Source organism: Mustela erminea, chromosome 10 (genome assembly GCF_009829155.1).
Source record: "Mustela erminea isolate mMusErm1 chromosome 10, mMusErm1.Pri, whole genome shotgun sequence".
In the NCBI taxonomy this organism is placed as follows: Eukaryota; Metazoa; Chordata; class Mammalia; order Carnivora; family Mustelidae; genus Mustela; species Mustela erminea.
Window position 1 is genome coordinate 68,364,230 of NC_045623.1, and position 25,041 is coordinate 68,389,270.

The 25,041-nt window shown below is 43.3% G+C and overlaps 1 protein-coding gene across 3 annotated transcripts in view; it reads left to right on the forward strand.

The window, feature by feature from the left end:
- The window catches only part of RAB3B (RAB3B, member RAS oncogene family), a 72,781-nt gene continuing 47,740 nt past the window's right edge, over positions 1-25,041 (forward strand). For 2 of the 3 annotated variants that reach the window (XM_032302876.1, XM_032302877.1), the window contains exons 1-2: positions 9-221; positions 10,512-10,739. In XM_032302876.1, the coding sequence (XP_032158767.1) occupies positions 10,512-10,739 (228 nt within the window). In that variant the 5' untranslated portion in view covers positions 9-221. Of the gene's footprint in view, positions 222-10,511; positions 10,740-25,041 lie in introns of all 3 variants that reach the window. The other variant, XM_032302878.1, reaches the window with a different exon arrangement.

Here is a 25,041-nt window from a genome sequence, read left to right on the forward strand (position 1 = left end):
GGCCTGGATGCGACGGTAGCGGAGCGGAGCGGGAGCCTGAGCCTTAGCCGTAAGTAGCCGCGGTGGGTGCTAGACCCGAGCTGCACAGACTCGCAAGGACTCGCACCGCCCCGCACCGCCCTGCCCGAGAACCCGGCTGAGCCTTCTGCCGCGTGCCGCCAGATCCGCCGTCCCGCTGCTTTACCAGCAGCCAGCCGCTCGTCCCGCACCCGGAGTCCCAGGTAAGGGGCGCGGCTCGGGCACCCCGCCCGGAGAGAATCTGGGACCCACCCCAGCTCGGGGCACTGGCGACAGCGAGCGGGCGCTGAGGAGTGCGGGCAGCGGAGGGGACACCGAGGATAAGGGGCTGGGGGAGGCCGCTGAGGAGGGGGCACCATGGCCGGGAGAAAGGCGCGTAGCCTTGGAAGGGGCGCTGGGGGGGGTGGTCTACCAGACTGCGAGGACGGCGAGGGGTGCTCCGAGGGCAGGGGGCTGCGGCAGGTGGGAAAGGGGTGGCCACTGGAGCGCAGTAGGGGCTTGCTGGGGGGAAACATGAGGCGTTGGGGGCGGGGAGATGTAAGGCGGGACCGAGAGGGGCAGTGCGGGAAGGGGGTGCCAGGCCGCCGAGAGGCGTGAAGCGGGCGCTGAGCGAGGGCACTGAGGACAGCGAGGGCAAGGGGGCGGCGTGGAGGGCAGTAGACCCGGTCCGCAGGGGTCGTGGTGAGCTGAGAGGAGTGAGGTGATGAGGCGCTGGGCAGAGATGGGTGTTGGTCGGGGAGAGGGGAAGAGGGCGAGAGCAAGTGAATTGAGAGCTGGGAGCGAAAGGGATGCGGAGCCTGAGGCCAGCTTGTCGCGGGCACGGGGGATAACCGTGAGTGGGGGCTGGGGGGGTGGGGCTCGGAGGAGGGAAGCCTGCAAGAATGGGAAGGTGGGAGGCAAGGCTGGGTCTACCCAGACTGCAGAGGAAGGGGGCGGGGAGCTGGTGGAGGCAGAAGGCAGTGGCCTTGGATATGGGCAGTGGGCGCCTGAGTTCTGGCTAGGGGTGGGAGTGGAGGGGCACTGACGGCTGGGGGTGGAGAAACTGTCTGGGAGCTTGGAGAGATTAGGATAGTGGGTGTGTTGGGTTAGGTTGGGGAGGAAGGCAGGTGTGGATTGTGTGAGGGTGGAAAGATAATCGGACCGGTGCGGAGTCCATAGACACCCAGGTGCTAAATCTGTCTTAGCTATTCAGAAGGCCTAGGAGGGGGCGCAGGCGCTGAACTCTGTTACACCACCACCTGGGATCACAGACAAGAGAATTTTGGATAGAAAAATTCATCCACTGGCTGCCTCTGTTCCTGAATCCAGATGTAGGAAGGACTTGGGGAGGGCAGGGTGGCAGCCTCTGGAAGCTAATACAGGTGTGGAGGTGAGTGGGAGAAAGACAGGGCCCTCTACCCCAACTTCCTGAAATTCAGATGGAAAGGGGTTGGGGACAGTAAAAGGAGTGTGTGTTTACAGGTGGCTGTCCACCTGTTCTGTGCATATAAAGGGAGAAAGACCATGGAATACCATGAAAAGCCCTGGCTATCGTAGTGGGAAATCCCACATTGTGTTAGCCAGAGAAGACATTTTGCCAGAAGGCGATGGGTAATGAAGTCTTTCTGGTCATGAAGGAATTAGCCAGCAGTGGAGGAGTTGTGTGCCTATCAGAGGAAACACTATGGGAAAAGGCAAAACTCGAAAATTATCTGCAGTCCAATAAATAAATCTCCAGTTTCTTAAGGAATATGATGTGAAGAGAGATAGCAATAACCCATAGAGGATGTTTTAAAAGGCTTCCCCCCTAAGCTCAGAACTCCGTACAGTTCCTTTCCACCTCCCCAGAGTACAGAATGGGGTGCAGTGCACAGTAGATGCTCAGTGAATGTTGATTTAGTGAACAACTGACCTGTGCTGGTGCTCCTGCCTCCAATTCACTCATCACTCTCCCCCCTCAATTGTTGTAAGAAGCAAATATGGTAACATGGGTGCAAAGAGCTTCATAAACTATAAAGCAGTGTACAAAAGAGAGAGGCCACTAATATTATGCAGGTGTGCCTACATTCTGTGCAAGATAAAATGCATCGAGAGCACTTAATAGAGTGCCTGGCATTTAGTAGGTGTGCAATAAATGGTAGCTATTATGATACAGTTTCTGTGGCTTGAAGAGACTTGGGAAAATAGTGAAGAGGTGGGCTGGGCTAGGCTGACTGTACTGGGTTGGGGAATCTCTAAAGAAAAGTTGAATTAGGGGCACCTGGGTGGGTCAGTTGCTATCTGCCTTCGGCTGGGGTCATGATCCCGGGGTCCTGGAATCCAGCCCACGTTGGGCTCCCAGCTCAGCGGGTAGCCTGCTTCTCCCTCTTCCACTCTCCCTGGTGGTGTTCCCTCTCTCACTGTGTCTCTGTCAAAGAAAGAAATAAAATCTTTGGGGAAAAAAAAGGTTGAATTAAACAAGTTAGTAGTGTGGCTTTAGAACGGAGTTTGCATAATAGGGTGAGGTCCATATTTGCCCAACTCCTTGCCTATCCTCACAAAGTAAATGTTCCCAATGAGAAGATGGAGTACGTTTATTGAGCACCTGCTATATGTCATATATTATCTAGATGCTTTACCAACATTGACTGTGATTTTCCCAACAATGCCTGTGTTACAAATGAGGAAACTGTGTCTTAGTCATGTAAAATTTCTCGCCAAAGTCTCACAACTAATAAATGACAGATCTGGAAACTGAATCTAGTTTGTTTGATTTGGAACCCTAAGCTAGTTCACTACCTAGGATGACTTGGTAGAAGAAAACATGAAGCAGACAGACCAAAAAAAAAAAAAAAAAAAAGAGGTTTATAAAACACTCTCCCATATATTGGTTTTAATTCTTGCAACAGTTTACCAGGAAGTCTTTGATTAACTCATTTTATAGGTGAGAAAATTGATCTGCCTAAGGTTTACAACTGCTGAGAGAGCCAGGGCTCAATCCAGGTCTCTCGGACTCAATTTGTGCTCTATCAAAAGAGAGTTCAGGGGTGACTGAGTGGCTCAGTTGGTTAAGCGTCTGCCTTCAGTTCGGGTCATGATCCTAGGGTCTTGGGATCGAGCCCTATGTCAGGCTTTCTGCTAAGTGGGGAGCCTGCTTCTCCCTCTCCCTCTGCTGCTCCCCCTGCTTATTCTCTCCCTTTCTCTGTCAAATGAATAAATAAAATATTAAAAAAAAAAAAACCCAGAAAAACAAAAGAGAAGTTCAGGGTGCCTGGTTGGTTCAGTTGGTTAAGTGTCTGTCTACCTTCAGCCCAAGTGATGATCTGGGTCCTGGATCAAGTCTAGTGTTGAGCTCCCTGCTCAGCGGGGAGTCTGCTTCTCCCGCTGTCCCTCCCTCTCTGTGCTCCCTCTCTCTTTCTCTGAAATAAATAAACAAAATCTTAAAAAAGAAAGAGAGAAAGAGAGAGGCTCGATCATTAACTTGTTTACTGCATGTAATGAGTTGATCTCTTACCATATTTTCGGGCTCTCTCCTACTCTCTCCCCTCTTTCCTAGCTGGAGTTAGCTTCTTAGTGCTTCTTTCTGCTGCCTATCAGACTGAAAGCCTTGTTTTTCATACCAGTCCTCAGAGGGGTCGTTTCCTTATTTCCCGCAGCTTGGGACCAGAGATGACTTCTCAGATGGTCCCTGGGCCTTCATCTTTATTGCTTGTCACGGACACAGTGAGCTACCCAGCTGTACATTTATGTGACTGGCACAAAAGACAGGGAAGATCTGACTGATGATTATCTTACAAATGTGTTCTGCACTCACCACTGTGCCGTGACCTGTCTGCTCATATCTGCCTCAGGCGGCTGCCTGCTGGGATGCTTTTTGCCTCTCTTCCAGATGTCCGTGTAGCCCCTGCCACCTTGCTGAAAAGATTCCCTGGGAGGCCTCCATCTGAATATGCCTTTCAGCAGAACCTCTCTGCCCTCCACCTCTCCCTATTCTCACACCACCTACTGGGAAAGCTACACTGTGTGCACATCAACAGATCTTGACAGTACAGTATGGCAGGTGGTAGAAAAGAGCACGCAGGGTGCTGAAGATGCTTCTTTACTCACCCTAAACATGTTGAAGTTTGAAATTTTCCTAAGCCTAATCCAGTCTGGGAGTCATTAAATAATAGAAGGTCTAGTTATGATACTCCAACTGACTTGCTGTATGACCTTGGACAAATCACTTCTCTTTAGGAAGCCTCTTTTTTTTTTTTTTTTTTTTTTTAACCTGTGAAATGAAGGGAAGTGGATCAGATTAGGAACTGAAACTAGTTTTTACTCTTGCCTCACTCCCTGTGGCAGACGTAGCTCATAAAGGCAGGCACCTTCCCCACCGATTCTCCAATGAGGCCACATGTGTTTTTCTCAACACAGTTTAAGAGACACATTTATATGGATTCTCTTACTTAAAATCCACCGCAGCTTTCGGAGGTAGGTAATATTATCATATCATAGATGAGAACACTGAGGTTCAGAGTTTAAATGACTTGCCCGAGTTCATACGTTGAATTTTGGGAAAACTGGGACCAGGAGCCAGCCTTTTTGTTATGGTAAAGCTGCCACTCCCATTTCCGTTCTTCCAAAAATCTAAGAGCGTAAACAGCTGCGTCAGAGAAAATGAAGACTAATAATATGACATTTACATCAATAGTCTGGCACATGGCAATGCTCAGTAAATGTTTATTGAGAGGTATAACGTACCCTAAAGATTTGCTATAGGTCCAGTGTTGACAGGGTGTAAGGATGGATAAAACTCAGAGGAATCCAGAAGAGGAGGCAGACAGCTAATTGTAAAACAAACTCCAATGATGTAGTCCAGATTAGGAAGAGAGCAGTTCAACAGGATTTGACTGCAGAAGTGAATTAAAGGGGCCAATGAAATAATATTTATTGAGTACCTCTCATGGGCCAAGAAACCGTGCTAGATTAATTACATATGGCAACTGCTCATTCTGTTTATACCACAACTCTGTGAAGGAGGTAGTGTTTTCTCTATTGTAAAGTAAAAATGCTGTGACTTAGAGAGGTGATATGACTTGCCCAAAAATTCAGCTGAGGAATAGAGCAGGGATTTTGAACTTTGCTCTAACAAGGCACGGTACTAAGTCTAGTCTCAAATGTTGGCTGTGAGGCTTGAGCAAATCCTTAATTTCTGGTTCTCAGTTTTTTCTTAATTAAATGGAAATAATAATATCTGTCTTCCTAATTTTACCTCCCAGGTTTAGAGGATAAAATGAGATAGAGGTCATGAAATGAGGTAAGGATCAAATCTGTGTTTTCATAAAGTTACTCAAAGTTTATTTATTTATAACTGCTGATATTTAACCAGCAGTTCCATTTCTAGGGATCTTTCTTAAGGAAAAATAGGAAACTGAACAAATATTTATGTAAAGATACAATAATTAAGAATAGAAAAATAAAGATATGATATTAAAGAAATGGTCCTATGACACTTCCAAAGGATGGAATATGTAGTCAATTGAAATGACGTTTATGAAGAGTTTTAAAAGTCTCAGAAAAAATAGTTATGGTATAATGTTAAGTGAAAAGAAGCAGGATAAAAAATGAATGGAAAGGTGCCTGGATGCCTCAGTGGGTTAAGCCTCTACCTTCAGCTCAGGTTATGATCTAGGGTCCTGGGATCGAGTCCCGCATCAGGCTCTCTGCTCAGCAGCGGGCCTGCTTCTCCCCCATCTCTCTCTGCCTGCCTTTGTGCCTACTTGTGATCTCCTTCAAATAAGTAAATAAAATCTTAAAAAAAATTTAAAAAATGAATGGAAAGTATGATCTCAGCTATTAAAATACACATAGAAGTTAATAGACAAGGATATATGGTATGCTATCATTTATATATAGATAAAAAATATAAACAGGCCTCTATGTTTGTAGATGCAGAGACTAACCCTGAAGAATACATACATTGGTATCATATTTGCCTCTGGGGAGAGGAACAGAGAGACTGGGAATCAGGGGTGAAAGCAGGACTAACTTTTCACTATAAATCTTTAGGTTATATATTACTTATTTTTTATCGTAAAAATTAGGAAAATAATGCCAGCTACAAATGGTGATAAGATAATGCTTGCAAACAGTAAAAGTTTGAATTATTTTCAATGTATGTATTACTTTTTAAATCAACAAATAATAAAATATAAAAACATGGTATTTTGTTGCATAAGAAAATAAGGGAGGGAATACATTTAAATGTTAACAATGACAGTTTCTGAGTGGATGGGGTGTCTTGTATTCTTTTCTAATTTTTTATGACGAATATACACTTTCAAAGCAGAAATTCTGTCTTGTAAACAGAAACGACTGTAAGCAGAGTAGTAGAGGATGGTGTGAGGCTGTTGTGGTTGTTTCCCTTGTTTTAAGTAGAAAAAAAGCATAATTCCTTTGACTTGCCAATTCTTGAAACAGGCTCTGCATCTTGTACCATGAAAAGCGGGAAAGTTAGGGCTGTAAGACAGTTTAAGCAAGCGATGGCACCTCCCCTCTGGTCTCACTTTCTTCTTCCATATACATGCTCCACGTGTCCAAGCATCCTGGGCATTTTCCACACCCACCGGTGAGCATTGTCACGAGGCAGATTGATACAGGAATGGGACAGAGAGTCTCAGATAAAGGCTTGAGAGCTGGGAGAAAAGAGAAGGAAGAACAGAGGCCACCCAAGGCTACTGGTGGCATATTAAATGATGTGGGAAACAAAGGCAGAAGAAAAATCATTACATTTCCTTAGTACCTACAGATCATTGACAAGTCTTTGAAACGGGCAGAGTGATATTCCTCTAGGGACTCAACAGTCTCCAAGTCAGTGTCGACACCCTGCTAAAGGCAGAAGGCCTACTTAACCCAACCCCGCCCCAGTCTTATCTTGATGAGGCAGCAGAAGGCTGGCTAAAGACGGAGCACGAGCTCACACCCTGCAGCCTGCCACCCCTGGCTGGGACTTGTGCAAAGCTCCTCCAGGCATCTCCCAACAACCTAATGTTAAGACCTCAGAGAGAGGGGAAAACAACCTTAACTTGACAATGGCAAGGCACCCATTATGTTGTAGGTCCTCTTTTGCATATAAAAGTTCTTTTGAAACCTCCCTTTTCCTAACCTCCCCAACCCCATAGTTTATCATTAGCCACCCCTCACAACCCCATGCAGCAACTCTTTCTGCCCACTGGTCCTGTTGGTGTGCTTTAATAAAGACACCTTTTTGCACCAAAGATGTCTCAAGTATTCTTTCTTGGCCTTTGGCTTTGAACCCTGACATCTTTCTTACATCATTAAGGCCTGTTAATAATCCTACATATCTGAGTGACCTTTCTTCAAGAGAGCTTTCAGTTTTCTACATTTGTCAGTTTCTTGTCCTTGTCACCTCAGAGGCTTATAAAGCTAATTCGTCCAATCAAAATCTCTTTCTTTTCTTTTGAGGAACAAAAACAGGAATTTCTCTTTTTTTTTATTAAAAAACTTTTTAGTTTAAATTCAATTAATTAGCATATAATGTACACTCAGTTTCAGAGGTAGATGTCAGTGATTCCTCAGTTGCATATAATACCCAGTGCTCCTTACATTGGGTGCCCTCCTTGATCTCTTCATTCGGTTACCCCATATCCCACCTCTGTCTGCTCCAGCAGCCCTCAGTTTGTTTCCTATGATTAAGAGTCTCATAAGAGGTTTATCTCCCTCTCTGATTTTGTCTTATTTTTTTCCTCTCTTCCCCTATGATCCTTTGTTTTGTTTCTTAAATTTCACCTATCAACAAGATCATATGACAGTTATCTTTCTCTGATTGGCTTATTTTGCTTGGCATAACACCCATGGGTTCCATCCACATCATTGCAAATGGCAAGATTTCTTTTTTTTTTTTGGATGGCTAAGTAGTATTCCATTGTATCTGTATACCACATCTTTATCCATTCATCTGTTGATGGACATCTGGGCGCTTTCCATAATTTGACTATTGTAGACATTGCTGCTATAAACATTGGGGTGCACGTGCCCTTTAGGATCACTACATTTGTATCTTTGGGGTAAATACCCAGTAGTGCAATTGTAGGGTACTTCTATTTTCAACTTTTTGAGGAACCTCCATGCTGTTTTCCAGACTGTCTGCACCAGCTTGCATTCCCACTAACAGTGTAGGAGGGTTCCCCTTTCTCCACATCCTTGCCAGCATCTGTCATTTCCTGACTTGTTAATTTTAGCCATTTTGACTGGTGTGAGGTGGTACCTCTTTGTGATGAGTGATGTTGAGCATTTTTTCATTGTCTGTTAGTCATCTGGATGTCTTCTTTGGAAAAATGTCTGTTCATAACTTCTGCCCATTTCTTGATTAGATTATTTATTCCTTGGGTGTTGAGTTTGATAAGTTGTTTATAGATTTTGGGTACTAGCTCTTCACCTGATAGGTCGTTTGCAAATATCTGCTTCCATTCTGTCTGTTGTCTTTTGGTTTTGTTGACTCTTTCCTTCAAAAACAAATTTCTAAAGAGAGTGACACCCTGGACATTATCTCACGTGAGGACTGTCCTCCCACCCTCCTCTGATCGCTTACACAGCCTGTCCAAGAACCCAGTGCTGAGCATAAGGAGAGATTGCAGGTGGACAAGTAGGGCACCTGCTACTCCAATAGGACTGTGGGGCCGAGTGCTGGATTATGGGGTTCAGATCCAAAGTGATCTAGGAAAGGTGGCAGGTTTGAGAGAGCTGGGATCTCAGGGAAGGCCTGGCACATAAATAAATACTTGCTGAATGGATGAGTGAGCAAATAAGAAAATAAATAAACAAAGGATTGAGGCTTTAAAGGATTTGGAACAATAATGACTTACATTCGCAGCTGTGTGGGATTTACCAGTTTATTAAAGTCTTACTTATTGTTATCTCATTTGAGTCCTGTAACAGCCCTGTAAGAAAAGCAGGACAGAAATTGTCCTTTCCACTTTCCAGATGATGAGATTGAGTCCCAGAGGGATGATATAATTTTTATTAATCCAGAACACATTTACTGAGTGCTTATTATATATATACTAGGACTTGTGCTAGAGGAGAAAGATGCAGAAATGAAGTACATTAAGTCCAAGATACTTGGTCTGAAGGAGTAGCTGGAGTGGTAAACAGTTTTGAAATGATACCAGGACTGATAGTGTACTCTGGGGGCATGGAGGCAGGAGTGCAAGACTTTGTCTTGCACAGGGAAGGTGAGACTTCATTTAGATCTATAAGGAGGAAGATGAGTTTTTTAGAAGGGTATTGTAAACAGAAAGAATATGTGTCTAAAGGAACAAAGCAAGAAATAACATGACATATTTCAAGTATGTCATTTAAAAGTGGCATAAAAGGGGGTGCCTGGGTGGCTCAGTGGGTTAAGCCTCTGCCTTCGGCTCAGATCATGATCTCAGGGTCCTGGGATCGAGCCCCGCATCAGGCTCTCTGCTCAGCCGGGAGCCAGCTTCCTCTTCTCTCTCTCTGCCTGTCTCTCTGCCTACTTATGATCTCTGTCAAGTAAATAAATAAAATCTTTAAAAAAAAAAAGTGGCATAAAAGGTGTAAGAGTGGCACAGGTTGGTAGGGAGAAGGCTGAGGGGAAGATAAATTTTAGAGAGTTTATTCTTTGGTTAGTTGGTTCTTTGTCAGGTTAACCTGTTTAACCTAAACAGGTTAAAGATATTTAGATCTTTAGAGCCATGGGGAGCCATGAACGTTTTTGAAGGAAGGGAATGATAACCCTATGCTGAGCCTCTCCTGGGATATTCATGTGTTTACTGTTTTCATTTTTTCTTTTCAAAATTTAGCTCAGGAGCTGCCTCCTGTGGGAGACTCTCCTTGACCATGATGCCTTCTTTTTATTTATTTATTTATTTATTTATTTATTTATTTATTTAACAGATTGAGAGAGAGAGAGAGATTACAAGTAGGCAGAGAGGCAGGCAGAGAGAGTTGGGTGGGGGGGAAGCAGGCTCCCTGCTGAGCAGAGAGCCCGATGCGGGGCTCAATCCCAGGGCCCTGAGATCATGACCTGAGCCGAAGGCAGAGAACCAACCCACTGAGCCACCCAGGCGTCCTGACCATCATGCCTTCTAACTGGGTTGGATGTTAGATGTTTCTTGTGGGCTTTCTGGGCCAAGGCTTCCCTCCATCTTATGACTTATCTACTGCCTTGTTACCTGTGTTTACATGCTTTTTCACTCTAATCTGTGGCCACTCAAAGGTTATACCCCTTGTCTGATTCATATTTGTAGTCCCTATACTCAGCACAGGACTTGACACAGAGCAATGTGCTCAGTAAATATTTGCAGAAGGAATGAATGGGAGGAACTGTGTTCCACCCCAATCCTGAGACAACATTTGGAGCAGGTGCAGTACTTGGGTGATTCTGTGGTGTGTGTGTTTCTTCAGTGATGCTTGGGTGGAGTGTATGTGTGTGAATGGTGGAGTGACCATTAATGATTGGTGACACTGGAGGTGTGTTCCTGAGTGACCGCAGGTCTCTCCTACAGATGGCTTCAGTGACTGATACTAAAGCTGGAGTCAAAGATGCTTCTGACCAGAATTTTGACTACATGTTCAAACTGCTTATCATCGGCAACAGCAGCGTTGGTAAAACCTCTTTCCTCTTCCGCTATGCCGATGACACCTTTACCCCAGCCTTCGTCAGCACAGTGGGCATTGACTTCAAGGTGAAGACAGTCTACCGCCATGAAAAGCGAGTGAAGCTGCAGATCTGGGTGAGTCCTGGGCATCTTGCATGGGATTATCAGGGGGTGACTAGTCTGCTAGTATAAGGGCTGGGAGGTGGGGGCCAATGTGGAACTTCTGGGTCTTAGGGCATCAAGCACTAGTGCTGTTGAAGGCCTGGCTTCTGGACTGCCCCTTGCTGATTTTATAGAAAATTTTCTCCTCTTGGGGACTCAGTTGCTTCTGCTGCTTAACTGTCTAAGAGGCTTTATCCTGCCCATACAAATGGGTGACCAAGAATCTGGGCTTTGGAGTTAGAAATTTGGATTCAGCTTCCAGTTCTGCCACTTATTAATCATGGAATTGTGACTAAGTTACTTAACCTTTTTAGGCTACATTTTCCTTTTTGAGGATCCTAATAACATCTACATCATAAGGCTCTTGTTTCTTAGCATAGTTCCTGGAATATAGTAAATGCACAGTAAATGTTAGTTCTTTTGTCCATAATCTGTCACTGTATAACAAATCACTTAAAAACTTGATGGCTTAAAACAACAATAATTCATTATTACACAGTTTCTGTGGATCAAACATTTGGGAGTGGCTTGGTGTCTGTCTTGTGGCCTCTTAGGAGGTTGCAGCCAGATACTGGCTCGGGTTGCAGTCATCTGAAGGCTTGAGTGGGGCTGGAGGGTCCCATTCCAAAGCTACTTACTCATGTGTATCAGGTATTGGCTGTTAGCAGGAGGCCTTAGTTCTTTCCCATGTGGTTCTCTTCATGTAGTTGCTTAAGCATCTTCATGGCATCCCCCAGGGGAAGAGAGCCAAGAAACCAGAGATAAAGTGGCAATGTCTCTTATTACTTAGAGTAGTCTGCTGGTCATTGAATCACTGTAGGAGGAAAGTAAACAGGGTATGAATCCTGGGAGGTGAGGATCATTGGGGACCATCTTGGAAGCTGGCCACCACAACTACTATTATTGGTATTTACTATAAATTTATTAGCACAGTGGTACAAATTAAATAAATAAATGAGTATGTATGTATATATTTGAGATGATATAGTAAAGTGTGGATCATATACTTTTCAATAATGAATTAGTACCAGGATTGGAAATTCTGAAGATTAGTGATTTAAAGTATTCAAAGCATGTGTTATTTATTATCTCTCCATTCAACTTGTTAAATGTACATTAATACATTGTGCATATATCTTACAACACTTTCTTTTTATAAATTATCTCCGTATGTTATTATCTTACAATTAATCCCATGGGGCAGATATTATTTTAATTCACTCCTGTTTTACAGAAGAAAAAAATCCAGACTCAGTAATTAACTTGCGTTAGATTGACCACACATTTGCAAAGTGGTATTCCAACTCAGACCTTTTTTTTTTTTTAAGATTTATTTATTTATTTGACAGACAGAGATCACAAGTAGGCACAGAGGCAGAAGCAGGCTCCTTGCTGAGCAGAGAGCCTGATGCGGGGCTCGATCCCAGGACCCTGAGATCATGACCTGAGCCAAAGGCAGAGGCTTAACCCACTGAGCCACCCAGGCGCCCCTCAACTCAGACCTTCTGATGATTCCAAGTTATGTGCTCTTTTCTCTACACTGTGCTGTTGAGTCTTCCAGAGCCCATATTTCCATTTATAATAAAGTTAATTATTAATTTATATAGAGATAAAAGTTTATTTTGTTCAGTTAGTCTCTATTAAAAGTATTGAGGACTGATGAGTTATTAGAGATGTGAGAAGCTGAACAGACTTGGTTCAGTGGTTCTAGGAGCATTACCTGGGAATTTGTTAGAAATGCAAATTCTCACGCCCCTCCTGAGACCCACTAAGTAAGAAACTCTGATCTTTGGCCCAAAAATGTGGTGTTATAACAAGCCTTCCAGGTGGTTTTGAGGCAGGCTAAAATTGAAGAACCACTTTGGTTTAATTGCCATTTGGTTTGCCAATCGTATGGTGAGATTCAATAAGCATTTATTAAGTATGTGTGCCGAACGCTTCCTCCTGTGTGGTCTAACATCCTTTTCACAGCCAATGCGTGGAGAGATGAGAGCACAGAATATGGGGGCATGGTGAGCAATACAGGGGAAATGGAGCAAGGCTGTGAAGAGGAGGGAGTGGTGCTGAGAGAGAAATTTGCTGGAAGGCAGCATCTTGAAGGTCAGGGAGACCTTTCACAGCAAATAGAAGTTTCTTGTAATGGGCCATAGTTTACCTATCTGATGATTGTTGAGAGAGCTGAAGAAATAATTAGAATTTATTTTTATCTATGAACATAAAATGCATATTTACTAATATTTCCTATGTGGATTGACAAAGATGTCTTCATGTGATCTCCATATCACATGGTCACATATCCTGAATTCATAAAGTCTTCAAGTAAGGGAAGACATTCTGTCCTTCTAAGGGATTGGCAGTGGTGGCTCCCTCACGCCTTCATTTATGCCCAGCTGTTGTGAGTTTTTGCAGTGGATTTACTCATTATACCACCTGATTTAACTAAATAAATCTTCACAATGGATATGTGGTTTTAAAACTGTCCTGCAAAGAAACCTCTGCCTGAAGACGATACTCAGTATAGTAAGCCCAAGAGAACACGGAAAATGGCTGAACTGATGTTTCTCTGACTCCCAGCACAAGTTCATTGTCAAGCATGTTTAGAGGTAAAATCAATGATGATCTAATTAGATCTGACATAGTCAATCACATTGCTTTTGCTAAAAAAAAAAAAAAAAAAATTACCGAAGAGATTTTGTGCATGTATGTATGTGTGCTTTCCAGTAGAAAAAAAAAGGTCTGTACTGTTCATAAATACATGAAAATGTGAACATTGAGATAGTAGTTATATCATTTTTATGTATTTTAACATCTTTTGTGTACAGAAGTAGATAAGTATGTACATATGATCTAAGTAAATACACAAATATTGTGGGAATGTGCTCACATGGCCTTACTTACAGGGGCTTAAATTTGGAGACCATTGCCAGACAGTTTTTAAAACAGAAAGTTTTTAAAACAGAAACAGTTTTTAAAATGGAAAGGTTTTAACAAGGACGGCTTTGCATTTTAGAAAAATCCCTTGCTTCAGTTTTGAGGATAGGTGGAAGCAAGGCAAAGAAGCCAGTGGTTCCAGTAAGTTATAAAGGGCCTGAATTAAGTGTATTAGTCTGGTCCGGCTATGGTAACAAAATGCCACAGATTCGGTAGCTTAAACAATGGAAATTTGTTTTCTCACAGTTCTAGAGACTGCAGTCCAAGGTCAGCGTACCAGCTAGGTTGATGTGTGGTGAGAGCTCTCCCCTAGGGTTGCGGGTGGCTGTGTTTACATGGCCCTTCTTGGGGCTTATGTATGGAGAGTGCCCAGGCTCTCTGGTGTCTTGTCTTATAAGGACACTAATCCTATCAGATCAGGACCAGACTCTTACGGCCCCAGGTAACCTTAATCACTAACTTAGAATCCCCATCTCCAAAGATGGCCATATTGGGGGTTAGGGCTTTAGTGTATGAATTTTGGGAGAATACAACACTTGGAACATAATAGTAAGACTGACAAAATGACCTAAGGGATGGAAATGAGAGAGATTTGAGAGAGATTTAGGATTGGAATTTACAGAATTGGATGATCCATTAATTGTTTAGGAAGGAGGAGGAACACATAGCTATTTATATATATCAACTTACACATATAGACTTCTGTAAACAAAGGTTCTGTGATTTTTTTTTTAAAGCCATGTGAGCTTTGGTAAGTTACCTTATTTCTGTGAATAGATAATATCCTCAACTGTAAAAGGCTCACAGGTTTGTCGATGGGGGGGCTACATGTGATAACATAATATTGGGCCTGACATGTATTAGGAACACAATAAATGTTAGGTTCTTTTTTTTCCTCTGCCCCTAGTTCATATGCAGAGGCTAACTGGGTCCCTTCGCAGGTTTTCCTGTGGTTCCAGGAGTGCTGGAACAGGACAGGCGCTGTCTGAAGTGTTCAATTAAATTTCTCCAGCCAATTTGATCTCTCAGGATTTCAGAAAGCCTTTGTCAGGGTGGAAGGTAGAGAGAGAACAAGAGGAGTTTCTGAGCACTGCTGAGCAGGACCATTCACAAAAGGAGTTCTCTCATCTCTGGAGGATATTGAATGATGAAGGCATTGGTAGTGCTTTGTTCCCTGGGGTCCTTGGCTGCATAGGTCCCTGAGAGCCCCCTCTGTTTCATGAGAGGTTAATTACTGTGCATCAAGAAGAGAATCTTACTGGGGAGGTGGGGGTGGGGGAGAAGTCTCATTACTAGAGAGTGAGAGCATGCACAGGTGTGAAGGGAGAGAGACTTGGTAACTCCACAGCAACAGATCTGACTGGAGGCCATTTACTGCTGGGTTCTGGTTGCCAAGCAACCACTGGAGGCCTGTGGGAAGAGATGAGTGGGAGAGGGCCTTCCACTAGTTCCATTTGGGGCCCACTGCTGGAACTCTTGGGTCTGGTGCTGGTCAACAGAAGAATCAGGGTCTGTAGGATTGAACTGACCCAGGACTCTGGAGTCCTGGCTCTCTGCCCTCTCGTCATGTGATCTGGAGGGAACTTTCTCCTCCATGGGCCTGTTTCCCTAACTACCAGAGGGAGAAAATAATCCTTGCTCTTCTTGCCTCATGTGTTGTTAGGAAGATGAAATGAGGAAATGCAAAGGAGAGCCTAAAGAGAACTCAGAAACCTTGAGGAGATCAGGGGATCATGGATGATTTTCCCCATGTAAATTCTTCTTATATGTGATTTCAATCATTCTTTGTATCTTTCCCAGCTTCCCTCTGACCCAGGGAGGTAGTTATCTCTGTAAAGAATGGGTATTTGAGGGGTGCCTGGGTGGCTCAGTCCTTAAGCATCTGCCTTCAGCTCAGATCATGCCAGGGTCCTGGGATCGAGCCCCACATTGGGCTCCCTGCTCTACGGGAAGCCTGCTTCTCCCTCTCCTGCTCCCCCTGCTTGTGTTCCCTTTCTTGCTGTGTCTCTCTCTGTCAAATAAATAAACAAATAAATAAAATCTTAAAAAAAAAAAAGAATGAGTGTTTGACATTGGAGATGTGAAGTTCCTTATGTGGATCCAAACTGTAAATTTCATTCTTTAATTCATTCAGTAGACTTTGTGCCAGGCCTTGTACTAGCTGTGGGGAAACAGCCTTCCTGCTCACATGGTGTTTATCTCTAGGAGGGAAGAGAGACACAAAGTACATGAATAAAAAATACCTAATTTGGGGAATGCCGGAGTGGCTCAGTCATTTAAGCCTTGGACTCTTAGTTTTTGGCTCAGGTTATGATTTTGGGGTCATGAGATTGAGCCCCAAATCAGGCTCCAGATTCAGCACGAGTCTGCTTGGGATTCTTTCCCTTTCCTCCGTCTCTGCCCCTCCCCTGCATGTGTGCTCTCTCTCTCTCTCAAATAAATGAAATCTCTCTTTTTTTTTTTTAAGATTTTATTTATTTGTCAGAGAGAGAGAGAGCAGAAGCAGGGAGAGCTGCAGGCAAAACAGGCAGAGCAGGCAGAGGGTGAAGCAGGTTCCTCACTGAGCAAGGAGCCCATTGGAGAACTTGGTCCCAGGACCCTGGGATCATGACCTGAGCTGAAGGCAAACACTTGATGGACTGAGCCACCCAAGTGTCCCAGTGAATAAAATCTTTAAAAAAACTAATTTTATCTGTGGTAAGGAGAAGAATAGACTTGTTTCAAACTCGGGCCCTGGGACCCAGAACTCTGAAATCACTGAAATATGACTTTAATCTCATCCCTAGGCTTTCAGCTGGAGTTCAGGGTCAATTCTATTAACAATTTAAAAGGCTAGCTTTGTGGATGACCTTTACCACACCAGTTCACCTCAGGCCTATCTCTGTCAGGAGACATGATGGCAGGGGTCTCTGTTGTGGAAAGATAGTATCTCTCCTGCCTGTTCCCACCAGTGAGGCTTTTTGGTGCCCTGCATGTCCAGAAGACTTTAAAGATAGGAGTGCTTCATGCGTCTGGGATTATTTGTATATAAATTGGGAAAGGACCGGCTGGCCTCCCCAATATTCTTCTTTGATTGTTTAAGAACTCTGTTTTGTGAAGGTTTTATAGGCCACTGTCCTTACTCCTGGGCCTATGCTGGTATCACAGTTTTCCATCATCTTTTCTTTCTCTGCAGCTCATTCCTCTGAAGCCCTCAGTTACTACAGCACTTGTGTGTACCACCATTATTGTGCTTGTTGTGTTGACAATGATATTGGAAGGATACAATATGTAAAGTACTAACATAATGACTGGCTTGGAGTAAACACTCAACAAACAGTAGTTTTTGTTAAGGTTCCAGGGAGATCAAGAAATGATACTCCTTTTCTTCCCTCCTTAAGTTTGGAACCAAGTGAAAGATAGATGGGGAGTAACATGACAGCCTTATTGCTGATAAAAGGTGGGATGAAGAAGCTCCACAGGGAAGTGGAGCTTGCTAATACTTCTCTCTGGAGTCAGGTAGATGTAGAAACCAATCATAGGCCAACATGTGCCAGCTGCAATTAGCTTATGCAGGGTGCACCCAAGGTTAAAGTCCATGTGGCCCAGCCTTAAAATGCTTCAGGCCTAAAGCATCCCACCCAGGTCTATATTAGATGCCTCTGTCTCCATGTTCAGTCTTCCTCATGGAGGGAGGGAGGGTCCCTCCTCCAATAGCTCTTTTTATAATTGAAGAGATAGATAGAGGTAAGCATTCACTCCAAAGGGAAGTTGGGCAGAATAATGAAAGTTGGGAAAAATAGGAGGAGTCCTAAGAGATTTCTTGGGAATCCTGAATTCTACAGTAATAACAAGTGACTTTATATATCACCAGGAGCTGAGAATAATAAGACCAGATGAGATAGGGCTGTTGGGAAGTCAGCTAGGTTCACTTAGTAGCCAATTCCCTTATTCCTTTAGCCATCTTGTTGAAATTTAGATTATCAAGATGGCTTTTGAGTCACTTATAAATAAGAAGTAGTGAATTAGATTGGGGAATGTCAAAGACTTATATCTTAGAACCAGTAATATAAGAATGCAATAAATATGGGAGTACCTGGGTGGCTCAGTCAGTTGAGGGTCAAACTCTTGATTTTGGCTTAGGTCATGACCTCAGGGTCATGAGGTCGAGCTGTGCATAGGGTTCCATGCTGGGTGTGGAGCCTGCTTAAGATTTTCTCTCTTCTTGGGGTGCCTGGGTGGCTCAGTGGGTTAAAGCCTCTGCCTTCGGCTCAGGTCATGATCTCGGGGTCCTGGGATCGAGCCCTGCGTCGGGCTCTCTGCTCAGCGGGGAGCCTGCTCCCCCTGCCCCCCACTGCCCTGCCTGCCTTTCTGCCTCCTTGTGATCTCTGTCTGTCAAATAAATAAATAAATAAAATCTTTAAAAAAATTTTTTTTCTCTTCTCTTTCTTTCCCCTTACCCCTCTCTGCCCCGCTCTCTTGCTCTTGCTCTTTAAAAAAAAAAAAAAAAAAAAAAAGGTGCAATTAATGTAATGGAGCTTAGGAATGTGGGGAAATATAACCATACTGGAAACCTACATTAAGAAGAAGGATTATGGCTCCTTTTTATTTTTATTTTTTTTAAAGATTTTATTTGTTTATGACAGAGCAAGAGAGGGAACACAAGCAGGGCAAGCTGGAGAGGGAGAAGCAGCCTCCCCACTGAGCAGGGAGCCTGATAGGGGATTGATCCCAAGACACTGGGATCATGATTTGAGCAGAAGGCAGAGGCTTAAGGACTGAGACACCGAGGCATCCCAGGATTGTGGCTCTTAAGCAGTCTTTTAACAAATATTTACTATGGCTTACGTTGGGGATAGAGAAATTAATAGAGTGACACACTCTCTGCTCTCCAGAACTAGTGAGACTGGATTTACCTCTGAGCTCTAAAAGTGAAATAAAATGAGTAGCACAGTTCTCTTGTTCCTGTTAAGGGAAATAAACTAGGACATCAAGAGAGAGATTATTTTCAAGAATTTAAGTATCTATAATAATGGGTTATTATATGAGATTGGGCAGCTGTCTCATGGATGTCTGTATTAGTTTCCTATTGCTGCTCTAACAAATTACCACAAACCTGGTGGCTTAAAACAACACAGATTTATTATCTTACAGTCCTTGAGGTCAGATGTTCAAAATTGGTGTCACTTGGTTAAAAATTGAAGTGTTGGTGGGTGTGTGTTCCTTCTGGTGGCTCCAGGGGGGAATCCATTAACTTGCCTTTTCCCGTTTCTAGAAGCTACTTGTTAACTTGCCTTTTTCAGCTTGTAGAGGCCACTTGCATTCCTTTCCTTGTGGCCCCTTCCTCCACCTTCAAAGCCAGAGTTGCAACATCTTTTGATTCTCTGGTTTGCTCTTTGACCTTCCTGCTTTTCTCTTATAAGGACCTTATGATTATCTTGGACTTACCTGAATAATCAGGATAATCTCCCATCTCCAAACCTTAATTTAATGCTATTTGTGAAGTCCCTTTTGCCATGCAAGGTAACATATTCATAGGTTCTGGGATTAAGATGTGAGTATCTTTTGGGGTGCTATTGTTCTGACTACCACAGCATCTGTTGATAACATGGAAAAGGTCTATTGTACACATGAAACTAATATTACACAGTGCGTTAGCTGGAATTCATTTTCTATCTATCTATCTATCTATCTCCTTCTTTATTTTTGAGAGTGAGAGAGCTTGTGCATGCACAAGGGGCAGGGAGGGGCAGAGGGAGAGAGAAAATCATAAGCAGGTTCCACACCCAGTGCAGAGCCAAACATGTGGCTCAGTCTCACCACCCTGAGATCATGACCTGAGCTGAAATCAAGAGTTGGATGCCCAGCTCACTGAGCCACCCAGGAACCCCATTAACCAACTGGAATTTTAGATAAAAACGAAAAAAGAAACAAACAAACAAAACAAAAAAAGGACAAAACAAAAGGACATCTGGATGGCTCAGTCAGTTAAGCATCTGCCTTTGGCTCAGGTCATGATCCCATAGTCCTGGGATCGAGTCCCACATCAGGCTCCTTGCTCAGCGGGGAGCCTGCTCTTCTCCCTCTGCCTGCTGCTCCCCCGACTTGTGCTGTCTTTCTCTCTCTGAAAAATAAATAGATAAAATCTTTTAAAAAACAAACAAATAATAACTAACTAGAAGTGATAGAAACAAAAAAATAATAACAATAACACAGAAAAGGATCTACTATCAATGCTCCCCATCCTTTAAGGCTGTAACTTGGGTTCCCTAGCCTCCGGTGATAGTCCCCTCTGCTAACTGCCTGCAACAGGTACTGTTTGCGTCTTAGGCTCACACTGCCCATGGAGAGTTCCTGTCCCCTTGTAAGGTGCCAACAAGCCTATGAGGTCAGAGCTCATTACATCTCAATTTCCCATTTTAGACATGAGGAGGCTGAGGTCCTGAGAGAGATGCAGACTTTACTAAGGGCTCACAGTGAGGTTTCTTAACACATTTCAGTGCTCTTCCTGCCACTTGAGGAAGGTAAAATCTGGCCACCTGAACATAGATGGGGACCCACAAAGGACAGGCGGGCAGCACAGAGGAGGCTGGAGGCTTAACAGGGATGCCGGGGCTCTGACAGGTCCCTGTGGCTCTAGGAATATGGAGACAGTTCCTGGGTACAGCATCTCATACTTAGCTCTTACAATAATTAGAATTGATTTTTCTAGGCAGCAAGTTTCCTGGTGTGGCTGCAGCGACATGTTGACACTTTCATCTCCCCAAAGCCTGTAGGAACCAGCTGCTGGAGAGGTTTAATCTGATTTTTAAAATCACAACAAAGACTATAGGAAGTCAAATCAGAATCACAGGCGTAGTCTGCCTTTGTGATTTGCAAATGAATTAACCAAAAGGCATTATTGGCTATGTGACAGGCCTCCATTCTTCCGGGCCACTATCCCCTTACCTCTACCTAAGTCGGTGTGGGAGAAATGTAGATACCTACAAGCCATTTGTGTACTCATTCATTCAATAAACCTCTACCTTTTATGTTCCAGGCACTGTCATAAGAGGACAAATAAACAGCTACGATACAATATGAACGATATAATAAAGGGATAAAGAAAATGCTGTGGGAAAGGGAAAGGAGCTGTTACCTCTGCCTAGGGAAGTTATTTTTGGCTTTGCAAAGGAGGGGACACTTGAGCTGGGTCTTGGCAAATGAGTCAGAGTTTTTCAGGTTAATGCTGGGGAAGATCTTTACAAGGAAAAGAAAAGACATTTGCAAAAGCATGATTGCTTTTAAGGACCCTTCGTATGCCTGGCTGTGGTAGGGACCGGTGAGATAACATCCATATCTCTAAGGGGCACACAGTGGAGTAAGAAGACAGATATAACATGTATACAAATATCAGCAATGCTATGGACATGAATGATGCCTCGAGAGAGGTACAGAACATTTTAAGGGAGTTCAGAGAGGGAGTGGTCCCTCAGCTTGAGAGCATCAGGGAGGGTTTCATGGAGGAGGTGGCCTTATTGTAATGAGAGGTCTAGCAGATAATAACATCCTCTAAGGCAGGGCTCTCTGTCTTGTTGATCTAGTTCTGCGGTCCAGACTGACCGCTGTTTTTGACTCAGTGGCAGTGTTCTGACATTGCCTGGAATGATTTACATGTTCAGGAAGCTGTGTGGCATGTCCTTAGGAGCAGAGGTGTGGGGTGAGCCAGACCCCTGCTCCAAACCCATGTCTGCCATTGTTACCTTGTTCAAGTCTTGTTACCTCCCTGTGCTTTCTTCTCTCTGAAATAAGGAGAATTTTAGTAACACCTACATAGTGTTGAGAGAAGGAAATAAGATAATGCTTAACATAGTCCCTGGCACATAGTAAACGATCATTAGTTGGTAGTTTTTGTTTTTATTAACTCTGGTACCCACAGGCATTGATTTGTGGCACGAGAAGTCTGGATGTGATCTCGACTTCATCTCTTTTAAGAATCGATGAACATCCACCTGAATTCTTCCTCTGAGTCCTGATTGAGTCCGTGATGGTTGGTGGCTAACCCTTTTGGCAGAGCTGTGCCCTCACGGCGAGAGCTGTTTAGTTGAGGAGTTAAAACAATTTAGAAAACTGTAAAAAACTAAAATGTGTGGTACAGAGTGAATGCAATGGAGATGTAAAGGAAAGAGTTCAGTATCGGGAAGAGTGGGTAAAAAAGGCTTCCGGGAGGAAGATGGGGTGGGGGGGGTACATTACAGGACAGGGAAAGAGGGAGTGGTGTCATGGAGACATCCTGAGCAAGGAGGTTGACAGTAAGGGAGGGCACGAGTTGTACTGTACTTTGGGCAGTGTTTTTCCTGTGAGGTGATTGGACTTCTCTGAAACCTACTAGTCACAGCTCCTGCCTCTGCTTCCTACACCATGTGGCGTAGCCATTCCCTCCACAAGAAACAGAAGGAATGGCAAATTCAGAAGACCCCTGAGGCCCCAAGGCAGGGGTATCCCTACATTCCGGAAATAGTAAGGGAGTATGGCTTGAGCAGGGAGAAGGCAGTCAGAGATGAGGCCAGAGAGTTGGTGCGAGGGAACATTTTAGAGGACTTTAGAGGTCTTTGTAAAAACTTGGGTGTTTAAAAAAATTTTTTAAATTTTAGTATAGCTGACACAGGATGTTACGTTAGTTTCAGGTATACAACATAGTGATTCAACTTCTCTATACATTAAGCTGTGTTCCCCACAAGTGTAACTCCCATCTGTCACTCTAGAATGCTGTCATAACATCACCGACCTTATTCCCTATGCTGCGTCCTTTATTCTCGAGACTTGGTTATTCCATGACTGGACTTTGGGGGTTTGAAAAACAGCTTCATTAATGTATAGTTGATACACCAAAAAAGGTACATATTTAATGGATGCCATTGATAAATTTGGACTTAGGCAAACTTGTGAAACCATCACCACAATCAAGATAACAGACATATTCATCACATCTAAAAGTTTCCTTGTGTCCCCTTCCCCACATCTTGTGTGTGTGTGTGTGTGTGTGTGTGTGTGTGTGTGTGTTGGTTTTAACATGAGATTTAACCTTTTTTATAAAATTCTGAGTGCCTGGATGGCTCAGTTGGTTAAGCAGCTGCCTTCGGTTCAGGTCATGATCCCAGGGTCCTGGGATCGAGTCCCACATCGGGCTCCTTGCTCGGCAGGGAGCCTGCTTCTCCCTCTGCCTCTGCCTGCCTCTTTGTCTGCCTGTGCTCGCTCGCTCTCTCTCCCTCTGTCTCTGGAAAATAAATAAATAAAATCTTTAAAAAAAAAAATAAAAAAATAAAATTCTGAGTGCACAGTACAGTATTATTAATTTAGGCACTATAGGCACAGCAAAAACATCTCCCTATTTCCCCGTCCTCCCAGCTCCTAGAAACCAAACCAGTATTCTATTCTCTGCTTCTTTGCGTTTTACTTCTGTAGGTATGTCATATAAATAGAACCATGCAATATTTGCCTTGCTGTGATTGGCTTATTTTACTTGGAATAATGTCTTCCTGTTCATTCATATGTTGCAAATGGCAGAATTTCCTCTTTTCAAAGGCTGAATATTCCATCGTATGTGTATACTACATTTTATTTATCCATTCATCTAGCAATGGACATTTGGGCTGTCTCCATATCTTAGTTTTTGTGAATAATGCTGCAGTGAAAATGGGATTGCAGATACCTCTTTCAGATTCTGATTTCAGTTCCTTCGGGTACATACCTAGAAATGGGATTGCTGGATTATATGGCAGTTCTATCAAAGGACTTACAAAGACATTTCTCCAGAGAGAACATGCGAATAGCCAACAGGTAAATGAGAAAGACTCAGCGTTACTAATCATCAAGGAAATGCAAATCAAAACCATAAGGTATTAACTCACATATGTTGGGGTGGCTATTATAAAAAACAAACAAACAAACAAGTGTTGGTGAGGATGTGGAGAAATTGGAACCATTGTTCCACTTGTACACTTTTCTAACTTTGTGCACTGTTGATGGGAATGTAGGTGCGGCCACTATGGAAAACTGAGGTTCCTCAGAAAATTAAGGGAAGTCTTTAGGTTTTACTCAGAATGAGTTGGGAGGGCTTTGAGCAGAGGAATTACATGATCTAACTAACATTTTAAAAACCAACTTTACTTTTGGGTAATTTTAGATTTATAGGAAGTTTGCAAGGGGAGTACAGCAAGTTCTCATATTTCCGTCACCAAGTTTCCCTAATATCAACATCTTACATAACCATGGTGCATTTGGCAAAACTAAGAAATTAAAATTAGTACAATATTATTAACTAAACTATAGACTTTATCTGGATTTCACTAGTTTTCAAATAATGTTCTTTTACTGTTCTAGTTTTCAAATAATGTTCCTTTTACTGATTCATGTTATATTTAATAACATATTGTAGAAGTTGAGCTATAATCCATAGATCATAAAATTCACCCTCTTAAAGTCTACAGTTAGTGATTTTTAGTGTTCCCCAAATTGTGCAAGCATCACTACTAACTCCAGAATATTCTAGTGACTCATGCCTCAATATTTAATAGGATTGCTCTGAGGAAGGATTATGATTGTTTCAAGGATAAATCATAACAGACAAAGGGCAGAAGCAGGGAGGATCAGTTAGGATTTGTGATAATCCAGGCCAGGAATGATGTGGCTGGAAGTAGAGTGGTAATTGTGGTGGTAGTGAAAGTAGTCGGATTCTGTGTATATATTGAAAATATTGCTGACAGGATTTATTGATGAATTGAATGTGGGCACAGAAGGAAGAGGAGGGGTCAGGGATGATGCTGAGGGTTTGGACTGAGTGACCAGAAGGTCGAAGATCCCTCTGATGTAGAAAGGAAGACTTCAGGGAGGGCAGGATTCAAGGAGACAGTTGGAGCTGAGTTTTAGTTAAGTTTGAGATGCCTGTTGGAAAACTGAGTGGAGATAACAGAATAGGCTGTTGGATGAATGAATCTGCAGTTCAGAGCAGAGGCCCTGGCTGGAGATCTAAATTAGCAAGTCATCAGCATAGAGGTGGTGTTTTAAAACCATGAAGCCAAATAAAATCAACGGATAGCAAGAACTTAGAAAGAAGAAAAGTTCTGAGGACCGAGCTCAGAGGCATTCAACACTAAAATGTTTGGAAGATGAGTAAAAGAAGGAGCAAAGAGGGCTGAAAAAGAGCAACTGAAAAGGGAAAGTTTGGTGTTGGCAGCCAAAGTAGAGATAGAGGTTTTTGGAGGAAGGAGAGACAAACTGTTTCAAAAGCTACTGCTAGTCATGAGTGGGAGGCCTGGGAATTGACTTCGGGATTTAGCAACACGGAGTTCAGTGGTCACCTTGATACGGGCTGTCTGCTGGAGTA